Source organism: Diceros bicornis, chromosome 19, assembly GCF_020826845.1.
Source record: "Diceros bicornis minor isolate mBicDic1 chromosome 19, mDicBic1.mat.cur, whole genome shotgun sequence".
Lineage (NCBI taxonomy): Eukaryota > Metazoa > Chordata > Mammalia > Perissodactyla > Rhinocerotidae > Diceros > Diceros bicornis.
In genome coordinates, this window is record NC_080758.1 from 1954164 (window position 1) to 1966196 (window position 12033).

The window sequence follows — 12033 nt, forward strand, 5'->3', positions numbered from 1 at the left end:
TTAGCTCACTAACAGGCCAGTCTTCCTGACAAAAAAAAAAAGTCACCCGGACATCCATTACAGTGAAATGGGACACTTCAAGTCTGAGAGCAGCCAGGTCTTTGCTTTCCCGCACGGTCCAGGGATCCAGCCCTGTGACGGTCTAAGGGACTGAGAACATGGAAGTTCTGGGGAACTTGGAGGCTGCAGTAAGGCAGCAAAGGGGGCCACTTCTTAAGCAGGTTTACCTGTGAACTGAGTTTTTAAAACTAGTTTGTGTCCAAAGTGTCTGGAGAGCGGTGCCACTCATCCCAGGAGGGTGGCCCACAGTAAACTCAGGCCTGGCTCACTGCCCTTTACCCAGACCAACTGGGTCAGTCTCGCTCAAGAGCACCAGATGTTCCCCCAAATCCTACCAGCCCCTGCCTTCAGATGGGCATGTTAGATGTGATGTGATTTGGGCAGGAGAATCAACAGGACTATTTACTTCCAGAGCAGAGAAAAAAGTCTTAAAGGTTTGCATGTTTATTTATAATTACAATTTACCTTACTCCAACAGAGCAGCCCCATTGCCATGTTCCAATTCTTAGCCATTAAGTCCTACAAAAATAAACCCAAGCTTTTACAGTAACTTAATCAATACAGAACTAAGACCTTTATAGCTGTTTATAGGGGTTTAGTTACCAAGGTGCTTATGTTCAACACAATGCCCTGTCAATCAGAGGGACGCATGCTTATACTAAAAGTCTGACCTAGTTACTCATGCAACCAATTTATATTCCCCACCCTCCCTCCACCCACCTGTAAAACAAAAACACAGAACTATTTACAAGTGAGAGGAAATATGCTCTCGGTCAACCGACCTTGCAAAAAAGACTGGCTCATTTCCAAGTGGATGAGACACCGAACAGTGTTCGGCCAGAGTCCAACACTGACTGGCCAGGGTCAGGGGCTGGCAGGGACAGGGCAGAAAGGACAGGGAGGCCACAGGGGAGCTTGTCCTGAGCTTGGACCCCCAACCCCAATTCCTACGGCAGTCAGGCTCCAAGCGACAGCTCCTAGCTCACGTTCAGGGCCTCCTCCCATGCCTCCAGGTGTCCCCCGACCCCACCAGCCCCAACCTTGACCTTGCCACTCTGGACGTCAGGGTTGTCTGGTTTGCTTATACAACATGATCTGTGGGACACCCCACTTTCGCTGCCCTAGCCCCACCCGTCCCCACACACCACCGTGCTGGTGGTGGCCCTGCCTGGCTCCTGAGACCCCACCTGTGGCAGTGGGGGTGCCAGGCCAGCAGCACAACAGGCCAGTTGGGTTATAGAGATGCGCTTGGCTGCCGCATTTGCCAAATGAGATTTGGTTCCACTTTAAAAGTCAAAGCTGTCAAAAAAAAGTCACAAAGTGAGGATCAAGCTTTCGCTCTAGAAACCTTTCTGCAAAATACCAAAACCTTGGAGTTAGGCTGTGCGCAACTACAGAGGAAAGATAGGCCAAGATACCTCAAAGAGGTTACCCATGAAGACTTCCCCCAAAACAAGTGTTTCTAACTCAGACCAGGTCCAAGTTCTCTTAGGTCCAGAACAGTAGTAGTAGTATGGGATTTTCCAAACTCAGCAAACAGAGTGACCCACGTCTCCCCCAGAAGTGCAGCGATTTCCAATGTCCTCAGACACAGCTTCGTCTGGCTGCTTCAGCAGGAGCCTGCAAGAAGAGGACACGACACCATGTGAACGTGTTCCGCACGTTTCCTTAGGCAGCTACCCAGCGTAAGCCAGGCACAGCGGCGTGTGAGCAGAACAGGAGCAGCTGAACCTCTCCCCCACCCCCAAGTCAGGCCAGGGCTCCCCACCACCTTCCCATCATAACCCACAGCGAAAATCGTTTTTGTTCACGGTGGGGACAGGGAGAGGCAACTCCAGGTACCACTCACCTGGCTGGGAGCGGGTCAGCACCCGGCACACGCATAACCCATTCCCTGCCAGACCCTGGGGGGCATGCAAGTCACCTGAGGCCTCATTAAAAATGCAGACTCTGACTGGGCTGGGCCGAGACCCTGACTTGCAACAGTCCCTCACTTGCTGACCACAGTAGCCAGCACCCAACCCCCCTGCACCTGGAACCTCACTTTGACAACCCTGGGGCCTGGGCCCCTCTCCAGAGATTCGGGGTCAGTTGGCCTGGGTTGGGTCCAGGTCCCGCGGTCCCTGAGAACCGCCTGGTGATTCAGAGGGTCAAGGTCCTTGGTTTGGGCTTGATGCCTTGTGGCTTCTCCTCCTGGAGGCCAGAGCCAGCCGCTGCCTGGCTCCTAACTCTCTTCCTGGAGAGGCTTCCTACCTGGTGCTCCTGTCTCCATGCCCTCCCGCCAGAGGATCTAGAAGCTTCCCCACTCACCTGCAACTGCATCCTCACACCCTGCCAGTCCCAGCTCTGTGGGAAGTTGGGTTGCGACGGGTTGTACCATTGCCCCTGCCCCCTCGAAATCCACCCCGGAAACTACGGCCACGAAGAAACCTTCCCGACACGCCAAAGGTCTCCGTGTTGAGCTTCCTCTCTTCAGCCCATGTGGTCCGCCTGGAACTGAACCACAGACAAGGTGCATGAGACCGACTGCAGCAAGCACCAACTTGCAGCTTTCTGAGCCAGGCCTCAGCCTCCTACAGCCCAGGAGGGAAGATGGACAGGTGACTGGTTACTGTGTTACTGGAGCCATTAGAGGGGGTGACCCAGTCAGGACCCTGGGGCCTGAGACCCAACACTGCAGATACGCCCAACCACATTTCCAACCAGGTGTGCTTGTCACCAGGCTGGGCTGCTCAGTATACAACTCTCATGCCTTCGTCACCTACGGTGACACGACACTAGTGTGCTACAAAGGAAGCCCTCACCGCTCGCTAGGCCCAGGGCCCACACAGGTTCCAAGACCTGGCAGATCACGGACGCCCCCAGACAAGTTTCTACTAGACGAGGAGGGGATTGGGCTAGATGGAGTGGGGTCCCCGAGAACATGATGCCTATGCTTTGGGGTGGTGGAGACACAACACCCACACTCCACACAGCCCAGCAGCCTTCCTGCTACCCAAATATGCTGCCAACACCCACTCTTCTATCTCCATTGGGGACCCCGGTGTCCAACTGTGTGTCTGGCCAAGGAAGGCGGCGCAGAACTGAACGCTCACGTAGTCACCAGCTGAGGAGGGCAGTGCCGAACTCAGCCTTAATGGGGAAGACAGCAGTGGAGCAAAGAGCAAAGCAGTTGCTGGACCTTGGTCAGACCCCTTATGTCCCTGTGACGGCCGGAGCTTCCCACGCCACCACTTACCGCTGGCACCACCAGAACTGATGTATCCATTATGCAAATATCTGAGTAGGAGCCTAAGAGATGTGCCCTGAACTTAAGATGTGGGCTTGGTCTTCCAGAGAGCAGGCCCCAGTCCCAGAGTTCTGAGGCAGAGTGAGCATCCTCCTGCCAGCTCATCTAGGCTCCACCGGGCCCCTCAGCCCAGCCCCCGAGCCCAACTCCCTGGCCCCCTGACCTGGTCTTGAGTTCAGAGGAGATATTGTCAAAAAAGGACTTGGATTTGTCATAGTAGCAGTTGGGCCCCAGGTGGTCTTCCTCAGCAGGGGCCTCGTCACTCTGGGTCACCACCGCCGGGTCCTTCTCTTCCCCTTTCTCAGCTCTGTCATCTGCACAGAGAAGCAGCACACATTGTTCGCCGGGATGCAAACAAAGAGCGCTTCCTATTAGGGTGGGCCCGGCAGCCATCCTCAGGCCTCGCTGGAACGCTCCCGGGAGTGCTCTGTGCTAAGTGGAAATCTCTTCTAACTCCTACTGCTTGTCCTGTCACTCCTGGGGCACAGTCTGCTACCTGTTCCACGAGCACTGTCTTCACATCACCCCCAGCCACCTCGTTTCCGTCATTCCTTAGACAGCACAGTTTCCACACTGGCCACCACCCCACGCCGCGCCCCCAATAGGCTCCAGCTGTCTTTTCTTGCCCCATTCTATGGATACTCCTTGGGGGGGAACGCAATTTTCACAAACAACTCATACCTTTAAAATTCAGTTTCTTCTTAAATTCTTTGTCCAGCTCCTCTCGGTTGAACTGGGCATTTGCACTCTCAAAATCAAAGTCGCCCTCAAACTTGATTGTGTTTTCCTTGACATTAGTCGGGCGGCTTTGCCCTCTGGAGCGATTCCTCGTGCGTCTATTCCCTGTGAACAGGGAAGATGGCCACGGCTGGTAAGCCACCAACCCAATGTGACTTAGTGAGAAACAGACGAAGAAGAGAAGACAGAGCACAGAGAAGCAGCCACTGAGCCCCAGCACCCCTGAAACCATCACCCAGGGAGAAGCAGGCCGGAGCAGTAAGCAGAGCACCCCTGGGCACTTCATGGCCCCGGAACTCAAGTGGCAACAGCTGTTACCTGATCTCCTCCTCTGGGGTCTTCTGTTCTCGTCGTTCACCTGCCCTGGAGCTTGCACAGCTGCCGGCTGAACTACATCTAAGGCGCAAAAGGGAAGAGTGAGGCAAGCACCTGCAAAGCAGAACCCAGCGGTGGAAGCAGGGCGGCACCACCACAGGGACATGCAGCAAGGTCCTGCCCCGCAGAAGCACATGGGGTTGGAGGGGTGGTTAATTAGAAAAAGAATCCCAGGAAGCAGTGTGCCACTTTTGAGAACATGGAGCCAACTCCAGGGGACTGAGTGTGTAAGTACCGCTGGCTGTCTTGCTGCTTGGCTGGGCCGGCCGCCCGTTCAGCTGCATCCCCGTGGTGCCCTTGCCGGGTAACAGCTTTTTGGCATTCAAGTTATCAAGAGAACCAGTCTGGACAGCCTGCTCCACCATGGGGCTCTTGCCGACTGGGACAGTTGGAAAACCAGCTCCTGAGGTGGGGAGAGGAAGAGGGTTTAAAAACAGAGAAAAAGAGAAAGCCTTCACCCCTCCAGATATTTCTCTTCTGGGTGGCATGTCAGGCAGGAGAGGAAGGCGACTACCTAGAGAGGGTCTACACACCCAGGCAAAGCCCCCCACACAGGGCCATGCCCTCTGCGACTAGCCCAGGCAGCAACAAGGCCAGCTCAGGGAGCCCTGAGCCCCAAGGTCCCCGACTTAGGGAACCCCAAGGAGGGAAAAACACCCCGCCACAAATCAGCACCTCATGGGTGGTCTAGAAATGGCTTTCTGAAACCCACAGAGGCTCTAACCCCGAAGTGGCTCAATGGTCCGAAGTGCTGGTGAATTCATGGCTTGAGAATTTGTTTCGTTCTGGTACTTGGTGGACAAGAACCATCCCACTCAGGGATCTTCCAGAAAATGCAGTGGTCAGTCTTCAAAGTTAAATTCTAGAACACTGTCATTTTTGCTTAAGGCGTAATAAAACCAAAAAGGATGAAGTAATAAGAGCTGACTACAGAGAAATAGCCTGCACACCTCTCAAGAGTAAAAGCTCATCATAAAGAAAGGAAGGGCTCCCAGGCTGCCCTTGGGAACGGGGCTGTGCTGAAGTCTGTTCCTACAACACTGCATGCTCAGCCCTGAGTGAGGAGATGAACGCTCAGAAACTGGGCCTCAGTGGAGGTCCCAGCCCACAAGATGGTCCTCCGAAGCAGGAAGAGAAAGAGGGCTATGCCATACGCATCAGTCCCTATCCTCCCTCTCCTCTCCCTGGATCTGGGGTGCTGTTTAAACAGGGCAATTTGGGATGTGGTGGAGGTGCACAGAAGTCCGAGACAGAAAAAGTGAGCCCCAACCATGGGGTAACGGTCAGAAGGGCAGCCCAACACAAGTGAAGATGGGCTGGTTCACCTTTTCCACATGGGACAGAAACCGGAGAAACCACTGTGAAAAAGTCCTTGTAATCAGATCGAAAGTACTCCCAGGGCCGACCGGCACGGCCTTGCACACCAGTACTTGCCAGTGTCCTCTATGATGGGCATTGACCTAGACCACTTTCTCTGGCCCATCACTTCACTCAGCATGGCCTTCCCTGAGCGAAACACAACTCCCAAATGCTTCCTGCTCACACTGTAACTGGATGCGGCAAGAATCTTGGGCTCATCTTGCTTTTTATAAAACCAGACCAGTTAAAACAATCTTGCCCTATGAGCAATTTTATGTAAATAGTCCTAAGAATGATGATCTAGTGTAATTTTTAAGTGGGGAAAACACATTACTACTTCTACAACTCAGAAACACTGGCGTCCATGCAGGATTCAGAAAGCAACACATGCAACGTAGCAGCCTGACAGTAGTTGTGGCCATAACGAAAGCCCCAGGTACCACCTTGGACGAGTCTGCAATGCTGAGGGCGGAGCACACAGCGCTCTACCTCAGTAATGCATGTGCATTTCCGACCTCTGGTGAAGAATGACACGCAAGGTCAAGAAACCCCACAGGTGCAGCCGCCTGGCAGAGAGAGGTGGTGCACCAGCATTAACAAGCCAGTCATCAGCCACACTGTTCACCTGGTCAACAGCTCGGGCTAGTCACCCAATTTTAAAGGGGCTTCATTTTATGAAGACACCTGAGGCCTCCGACTCTGAACGCCCTGGATGGGTGAGGAATGTGCTGCAGGGATCTCACAGCAGCACGTGAGTTACTTAAGGGCGCTGCCCTGCAGTCTTGCACAGCAATCCAGAACACATTTAAGACCAGGAGAAACCACAGGGAAACAGCTTTCTGTGCAGACAGGTTTCCCATATGTGGTGATCTCAATATAGCTCAAAACAGACCGTGGACCCAGGGAGAGTAAGCAAAGCACCGTGCTGGTTTTTCCTAATCCTGCCTTTAAACTGTGGGAGTTAATAAGTCAGGACTATGTGCTTAACACAAAGCAGCAGCTTAACTGATCCAGGAGCTGCCTTTTTTTTTTTTGTGAGGAAGACCAGCCCTGAGCTAACATCCATGCTAATCCTCCTCTTTTTGCTGAGGAAGACCGGCTCTGAGCTAATATCTATTGCCAATCCTCCTCTTTTTTCCCCAAAGCCCCAGTAGATAGTTGTATGTCACAGTTGCACATGCTTCTAGCTGCTGTATGTGGGACGCGGCCTCAGTGTGGCCAGAGAAGCGGTGCGTCGGTGCGCGCCCGGGGTTCCGAACCCGGGCCGCCAGTAGCAGAGCGCGCGCACCTAACCGCTAAGCCACGGGGACAGCCCCCCAAGGGCTTCTTAAATTATGAGCTACAGCTACTGTCATTCTGGTCTACTGGTTTACCCCCTCGCTCTTAGGATGGCTTGCAAGACAGCATGCAGTTCTCCAAACTGCTGTTACCCTTGGAAGTGAGCTGATGTGGCTCTGAGGACATGTCAAGCTCTGAGACAGGTTGTGGAGATGGAGAAGAGCTAGGGCTGGAAGCTGCGGCTGAGGCTGGAGGGCTTACCAACTTCTCTAAAAGAAGATAAAGGAGAAAAGAGCAAAAAAGAAAAGTACACAAATAAGTAATGAGAAACTTATCTTGTGTCTAGCAAGCTTGGAAAGAGCCAAGCAATCTCCTGTAGAACACTTTGCTCACACAAACCTATTCTAGAAACACAGGGAGCCAGGCTGAGACGGGCACCACCACAGTAGGAGCAGCAATCAAGACAACCTGATTTTTAGAAGTGACCCACAGCACCGGTCCAGGGCCTGATCACAGCCCACTGCTAGAGCGTAAGCAAGGTGGTGATGCCTGCCAACTCCACAATTTGAACACATCGCAGAGCTGCGGCCAGGGCCAGGTAGACTTTTGCTCTAACACATGGAGAACAGAATCTTATGCCAGGGTTAGTCAACTTTGGGGGAAACTTAATTTTTGAGCAAGGCATTGACAGTAGAATGGTAAAGGATATAACAGGTAGATGTTGTATTTAACTTTTACGTTTATAGGCTTACAAATGTGCAAAGAGAACTCATCTGTAATTACACATATCAGTTATTTCTTCTTTGAAGCAGATACACCACAACTTCCACTCAGACCCAGGCTGACATTGCAAATGAATTTTGATTTGATTCATCTGTTCCAAAACTCGGACTGTTGCCTCTTTCACTCCCAATGAAGTAGTTACTCAATGTTCTAACTAGTTAAAATTGCACTGAGTGAGGCACTAAGTGTGTGCTACAACCTAAACATGACAAGACCACAGTGTCCCCACCACCAGCGTCTGTGGCCCCGCTTCTCGGGGATCACAGCACAGGCAGTTTACCAGATAGAAACAGTCACTCACCTAGACCCAAGGAAGCGGCGTACTGCTGGCTAAGCAGGGAGCTGGCGGCCAGCTGACTGTAGGGTGGCATCCCTCTGAAGGGGCTGTAAGGCACGTGTGGCTGGAAGGAGGAGGCTGAGCCCGAGCCCAGGGAAGACTGAGCAATGAAACACACAGGTGAGAGTAGCGCAAAGCCCTCCTGCCACCCTGCCTGGAAAGCACTGTTCACACGGGGAAAGGCAGCGGATCTTTCAGTCTGCATTCCTGGAGGCTTGGGTGGCGCTGAGGGGGCTAAGCTTCCAGGACAGTCTAAGGGAGCTCAAAGCTGCCTTTTCCACATTTCAATCCCAGCTCCACCTGTCCAGGTAATTCGAACGAATTTCTCTTAACTCAATTAACCCCGGTAACAGCTCCCCACTACCTGCCATCAGACAGTCTAACTAGGCTCTGTAAGAGGACAGAAATGCCATCCTCAATTTGGCCCCAATCCGCAGGAGCCTAGCTGTGTGGCTGGGGAACTATTTACAGTTCCCCAGAGAACCATCTTCTCTCTGGCCCTGTGCTCCCAAAAAGCCTCTTTGTCCCTCAAGGCCTGGCTCAGGTACTTTCCTCTTCTGAATCCCTGAGGACCCTCCCTCCAAACCTTTCAGAATTCTCGCCCGGGGCTTCTCCACGTGCCCCCAGAATCCACTGTGCATGCTCCTACCTTCCAGGGAGTGCGCTCAGTCCCAGAGCTTCCTGCAGTATGAACCCCAGAGGAGCCAGGAAACATTTAGATTCACAAGTCAAGAAAATATTAACCTGGGCTCCTTGGTAATCCTGAGCAATATATGCCATAACATAGCAGGCAGGTATGTGGCGTAAGACTTGCAAATTGGGTGTTCCACAACGCTGGAATTTAACATCTGGACAGTGTTGAGAGCAAGTCCTGCCGTCCCTACTGGCATCTTATGCCACTCACACCATGCCATTGGGGCTTTACGCTTATCCAACCAGAAAGTAAGGACAAACACGATTCCTCAAGCACCCCAGGTCCAGGCAAGACTACAAGCACCCACCCCTTTCTCTCTCTCTCTCACACACACACACACACACACACACACACACACACACAGCGAGTCTCGCTACAGCACACCCTACTGCATGCTGCAAAAGTTATGGAGCACAGGAACACCAACAGCCTAGACAAAAATTAAACCGCTTTTCATTAGAAGGCTATTCCTCGAGTTGAGCACTCTGGCCAAACAGATGACACCAAGTTCCATTTGGAAACAGCATCTCTTAGAAACAGTGCCCACACAGAAGCAGAGCAACGCACTTACTTGAACGATAGCAGGATCCTGAGGGAGTGCGTGCTGAGCTTTTGGAGGTTCACACACAGTAATATCTTTGATATCACTTCCCCGGAAAATGATGTATTCATAAATTTCCTCTCTTGGGGGGGCAGGCCTATCGGTGGGACGGTCTTCAGTACCAAAGGACCTCACTTAGGAGTTGAGAAAAGGAAGCGTTAAGTTGTCATCCTCAGCCAAGTGCATTCAATCAATCCTCTCGCACCGCTGCTCCCAAGCCTTCCACAAGACAGGAGGCCCCTGCCCTGGGCGCCATCCACAGCACAGCGCCCAGTTTCCACATTTCAACAACTACTTCACCTCTGATTTTCAATGGACAATACCTACAAGACTCCAGTTGGCAAAGCTTCAAAAAGTTCTAGATCACAAAGACAACAAGGGCCAACTTCAGAGCGTGCCAGTCTCATGAAGCTCAGTGTTCTCAAGTGCGAACACAGAAGGCCTGGCGCTCTCAGCAAAACAAGGTCTGCTCTGCAGAACCCCCTATTCACATCGGACTTGACAGATTAAAGAGCCTGACAGCTGCTTTACGACTGAAACCTCACCAAACATCACCCCTGGAGAGTCTGTTTTCTTAGGAAAGAAGCCAATAGGTTAAGAATGTTATCTCCACCCTTCTATCCACAACCAGCCTGGGAGGAGCCGTTACAGAAAAAATGGGAGAAGAGGCCCCAGAACTTGGACCCACACCACCAGCTTCGGTGTCTACCCGAGGAACTGCTTGGAGTATTAACCCCTATCGGCAGGGTTCAAGGAGCCCAACCAAGTCTCTCCTTCTTAGGTCTCTGGGGCAGAGCTGGGCTTAAAGCAACCTCTACCTAATCTGAGCACAACTCCTGCTAAGGACCAGGGACTACTCTGGGCCTCAGTTCCTCCAAGTGGGATCTAAATCCCAATGTAGTCAAGCGCCAAGAGTACAAGTGAACACCCAACCTTATAATACTGAACTATGTCCGGGAGCAATGCAGTCTATCTGAGAACTTGAGCTTTAAAAGGAGATATTCCCAGAATTTGGAATGACTGTGTCCTGAAGGCCTGGGGCTCCCTGACCTAAGGAGCGTGTGAGCAGTGCTTTGACACTTAAGGGCCTACCACGGCGTCTCCAGCCTAACCAGACCCATCAAACAAACAGGGTTTCTGCAGACCTAGCTGCACTGAGCACTTATTTCTAAGAGGCAAGGGAAGGACACTCGCCATCTTCCTGGAGAATGAAGACAAAGAAACCTTGGGGCCACCTACCGCCTCGACGGGCTCAGAAAAGACTCTGGACTCGTCCAGAGCCAGGATACAGCCATTTCCCTGTAAGCCTCTCGGAGGCTTCAACGCGGTACCAGCGCCTACAGGGAGGGTCTATCACAAAAGGGTAAACCCACAGACCGAACATCTGGATCCGGGCAGGAAAGCGCTTTAAACAGGGGCACCTAGCTGCCGCCCGATGCTCCTACCCTAGCAGGAGGTTCCATTAAGACGTGGTATTTATTCAGGCTCAAGGCCCCAGCTGCTTAATAGGTTCCACAAGGGTTGCAGGAGTCGTGTTTTCTCACCCCCAGCCTCTGGGGAGGCCCCGGGCAGACCCCGGCCCCCGCCCCGCCCCTCCCCCGCAGGGACCGGGTTCTCGGCGCCAGCTGCCCCCTCCGCCCCTTGGAGCAACACCGAGCCCCCACCTGCAGAGGTGGGCTCCGCCGCGGGAGCTGGGCCCGCCCCCACCTCCCCACCCCAACCCCGGCTGGGCGGGCCGGCCGCGCACAATAACGCCGCCGCCGGGGCCGGGGGGACCATTGTGCGGGCTGGGCCCGGGGGCGCCCCGAGGAGGGGCGGGGGCCGGCGGGGCGCCCCGGGAGGCGGGGCTGTTGGCGGGCGGGCCGGGGCGGTTGGGGCCGCTACCTTTGGCGAGCGCCACCGTGGAGTTGTCCGTGTCGATGGTGTAGAGAATGCCCTCGTAGCGGATCTGCGCCTTCGAGATGAGGCTGATCTTGCTACCCAGGTACGGGGTGCCCGAGGAGCCGCTCATGGCGGCGGCCGCCCGCCGGGCCTGGCCCGCTCGCCTCCGCGCGGTGGCCTCGCCGCCCGCTCCGCCGCCTCGGCGCCTCCTCACCGCCGCCCCACGGCCTGCGCGGAGACCTGCGAGCAAGCGGCGGCGCGCGGCCGGGGGCTCTGAGGGGAGCGCGGGGGAGGAGGGGCCGCAGCAGCCACATCCGGGGCCTCGCGCCGCCACGCCCCGCCCCCGCACCGCTCGCTGCCCATTGGCTCGCTGCGCCGGCCTCCCTTTAAATATGGCCGCACCGCCTGCCTGGGGGCGGGCCTGCGCTCCGCGCCTGCGCAGGGAGCGCAGCCGGCCCGGGCCGACTTTCCCCGGCTCTCCGCCCCACCTTCTCGGCCGGCTCCCGGCGGGCCCCGCGCGCGGTGGGAGCACGAGACCAGGCGGGCGGGCCTGGGGGAAGGGTGGGAATCGGGCGGGGCCAGAAAACAGGGGGGCGGGGCGAGCCAGGCCCCGCCCGCTGCGCGTGCCGGACACGCCC

The 12033-nt window shown here is 54.6% G+C and overlaps 1 protein-coding gene across 3 annotated transcripts; it reads right to left on the bottom strand.

Moving 5' to 3' along the window:
- Positions 1-488: 488 nt before the first annotated feature.
- LSM14B (LSM family member 14B) lies at positions 489-11605 on the bottom strand. 3 transcript variants are annotated; one of them, XM_058562358.1, is made up of 10 exons: positions 11399-11603; positions 9485-9648; positions 8184-8319; positions 7252-7368; positions 4698-4865; positions 4406-4483; positions 4031-4192; positions 3513-3663; positions 2371-2556; positions 489-1680 (listed from the first exon to the last, which is right to left on the bottom strand). In XM_058562358.1, the coding sequence occupies exons 1-9, from the start codon at positions 11523-11525 to the stop codon at positions 2385-2387; spliced, it is 1275 nt and encodes a 424-aa protein (XP_058418341.1). In that variant the 5' UTR covers positions 11526-11603; the 3' UTR covers positions 489-1680; positions 2371-2384. The 3 variants fall into 3 exon arrangements, with proteins under 3 accessions (XP_058418341.1, XP_058418342.1, XP_058418344.1); XM_058562359.1 differs by lacking the exon at positions 4406-4483 and having other exon boundaries at positions 11399-11605; XM_058562361.1 differs by lacking the exon at positions 7252-7368 and having other exon boundaries at positions 11399-11601.
- Positions 11606-12033: the final 428 nt, after the last annotated feature.

Coding starts and splice junctions, on each gene's coding strand:
- LSM14B (XM_058562358.1), bottom strand. CDS start 11,525: ATGAGCGGCTCCTCGGGCACCCCGTACCTGGGTAGCAAGATCAGCCTC. Junction 8,320..9,484: donor AGGATCCTGCTATCGTTCAA/GTAAGTGCGTTG, acceptor TTCATTGCTCAG/TCTTCCCTGGGCTCGGGCTC. Junction 3,664..4,030: donor GAAGAAACTGAATTTTAAAG/GTATGAGTTGTT, acceptor TTCTCTGTGCAG/ATGACAGAGCTGAGAAAGGG.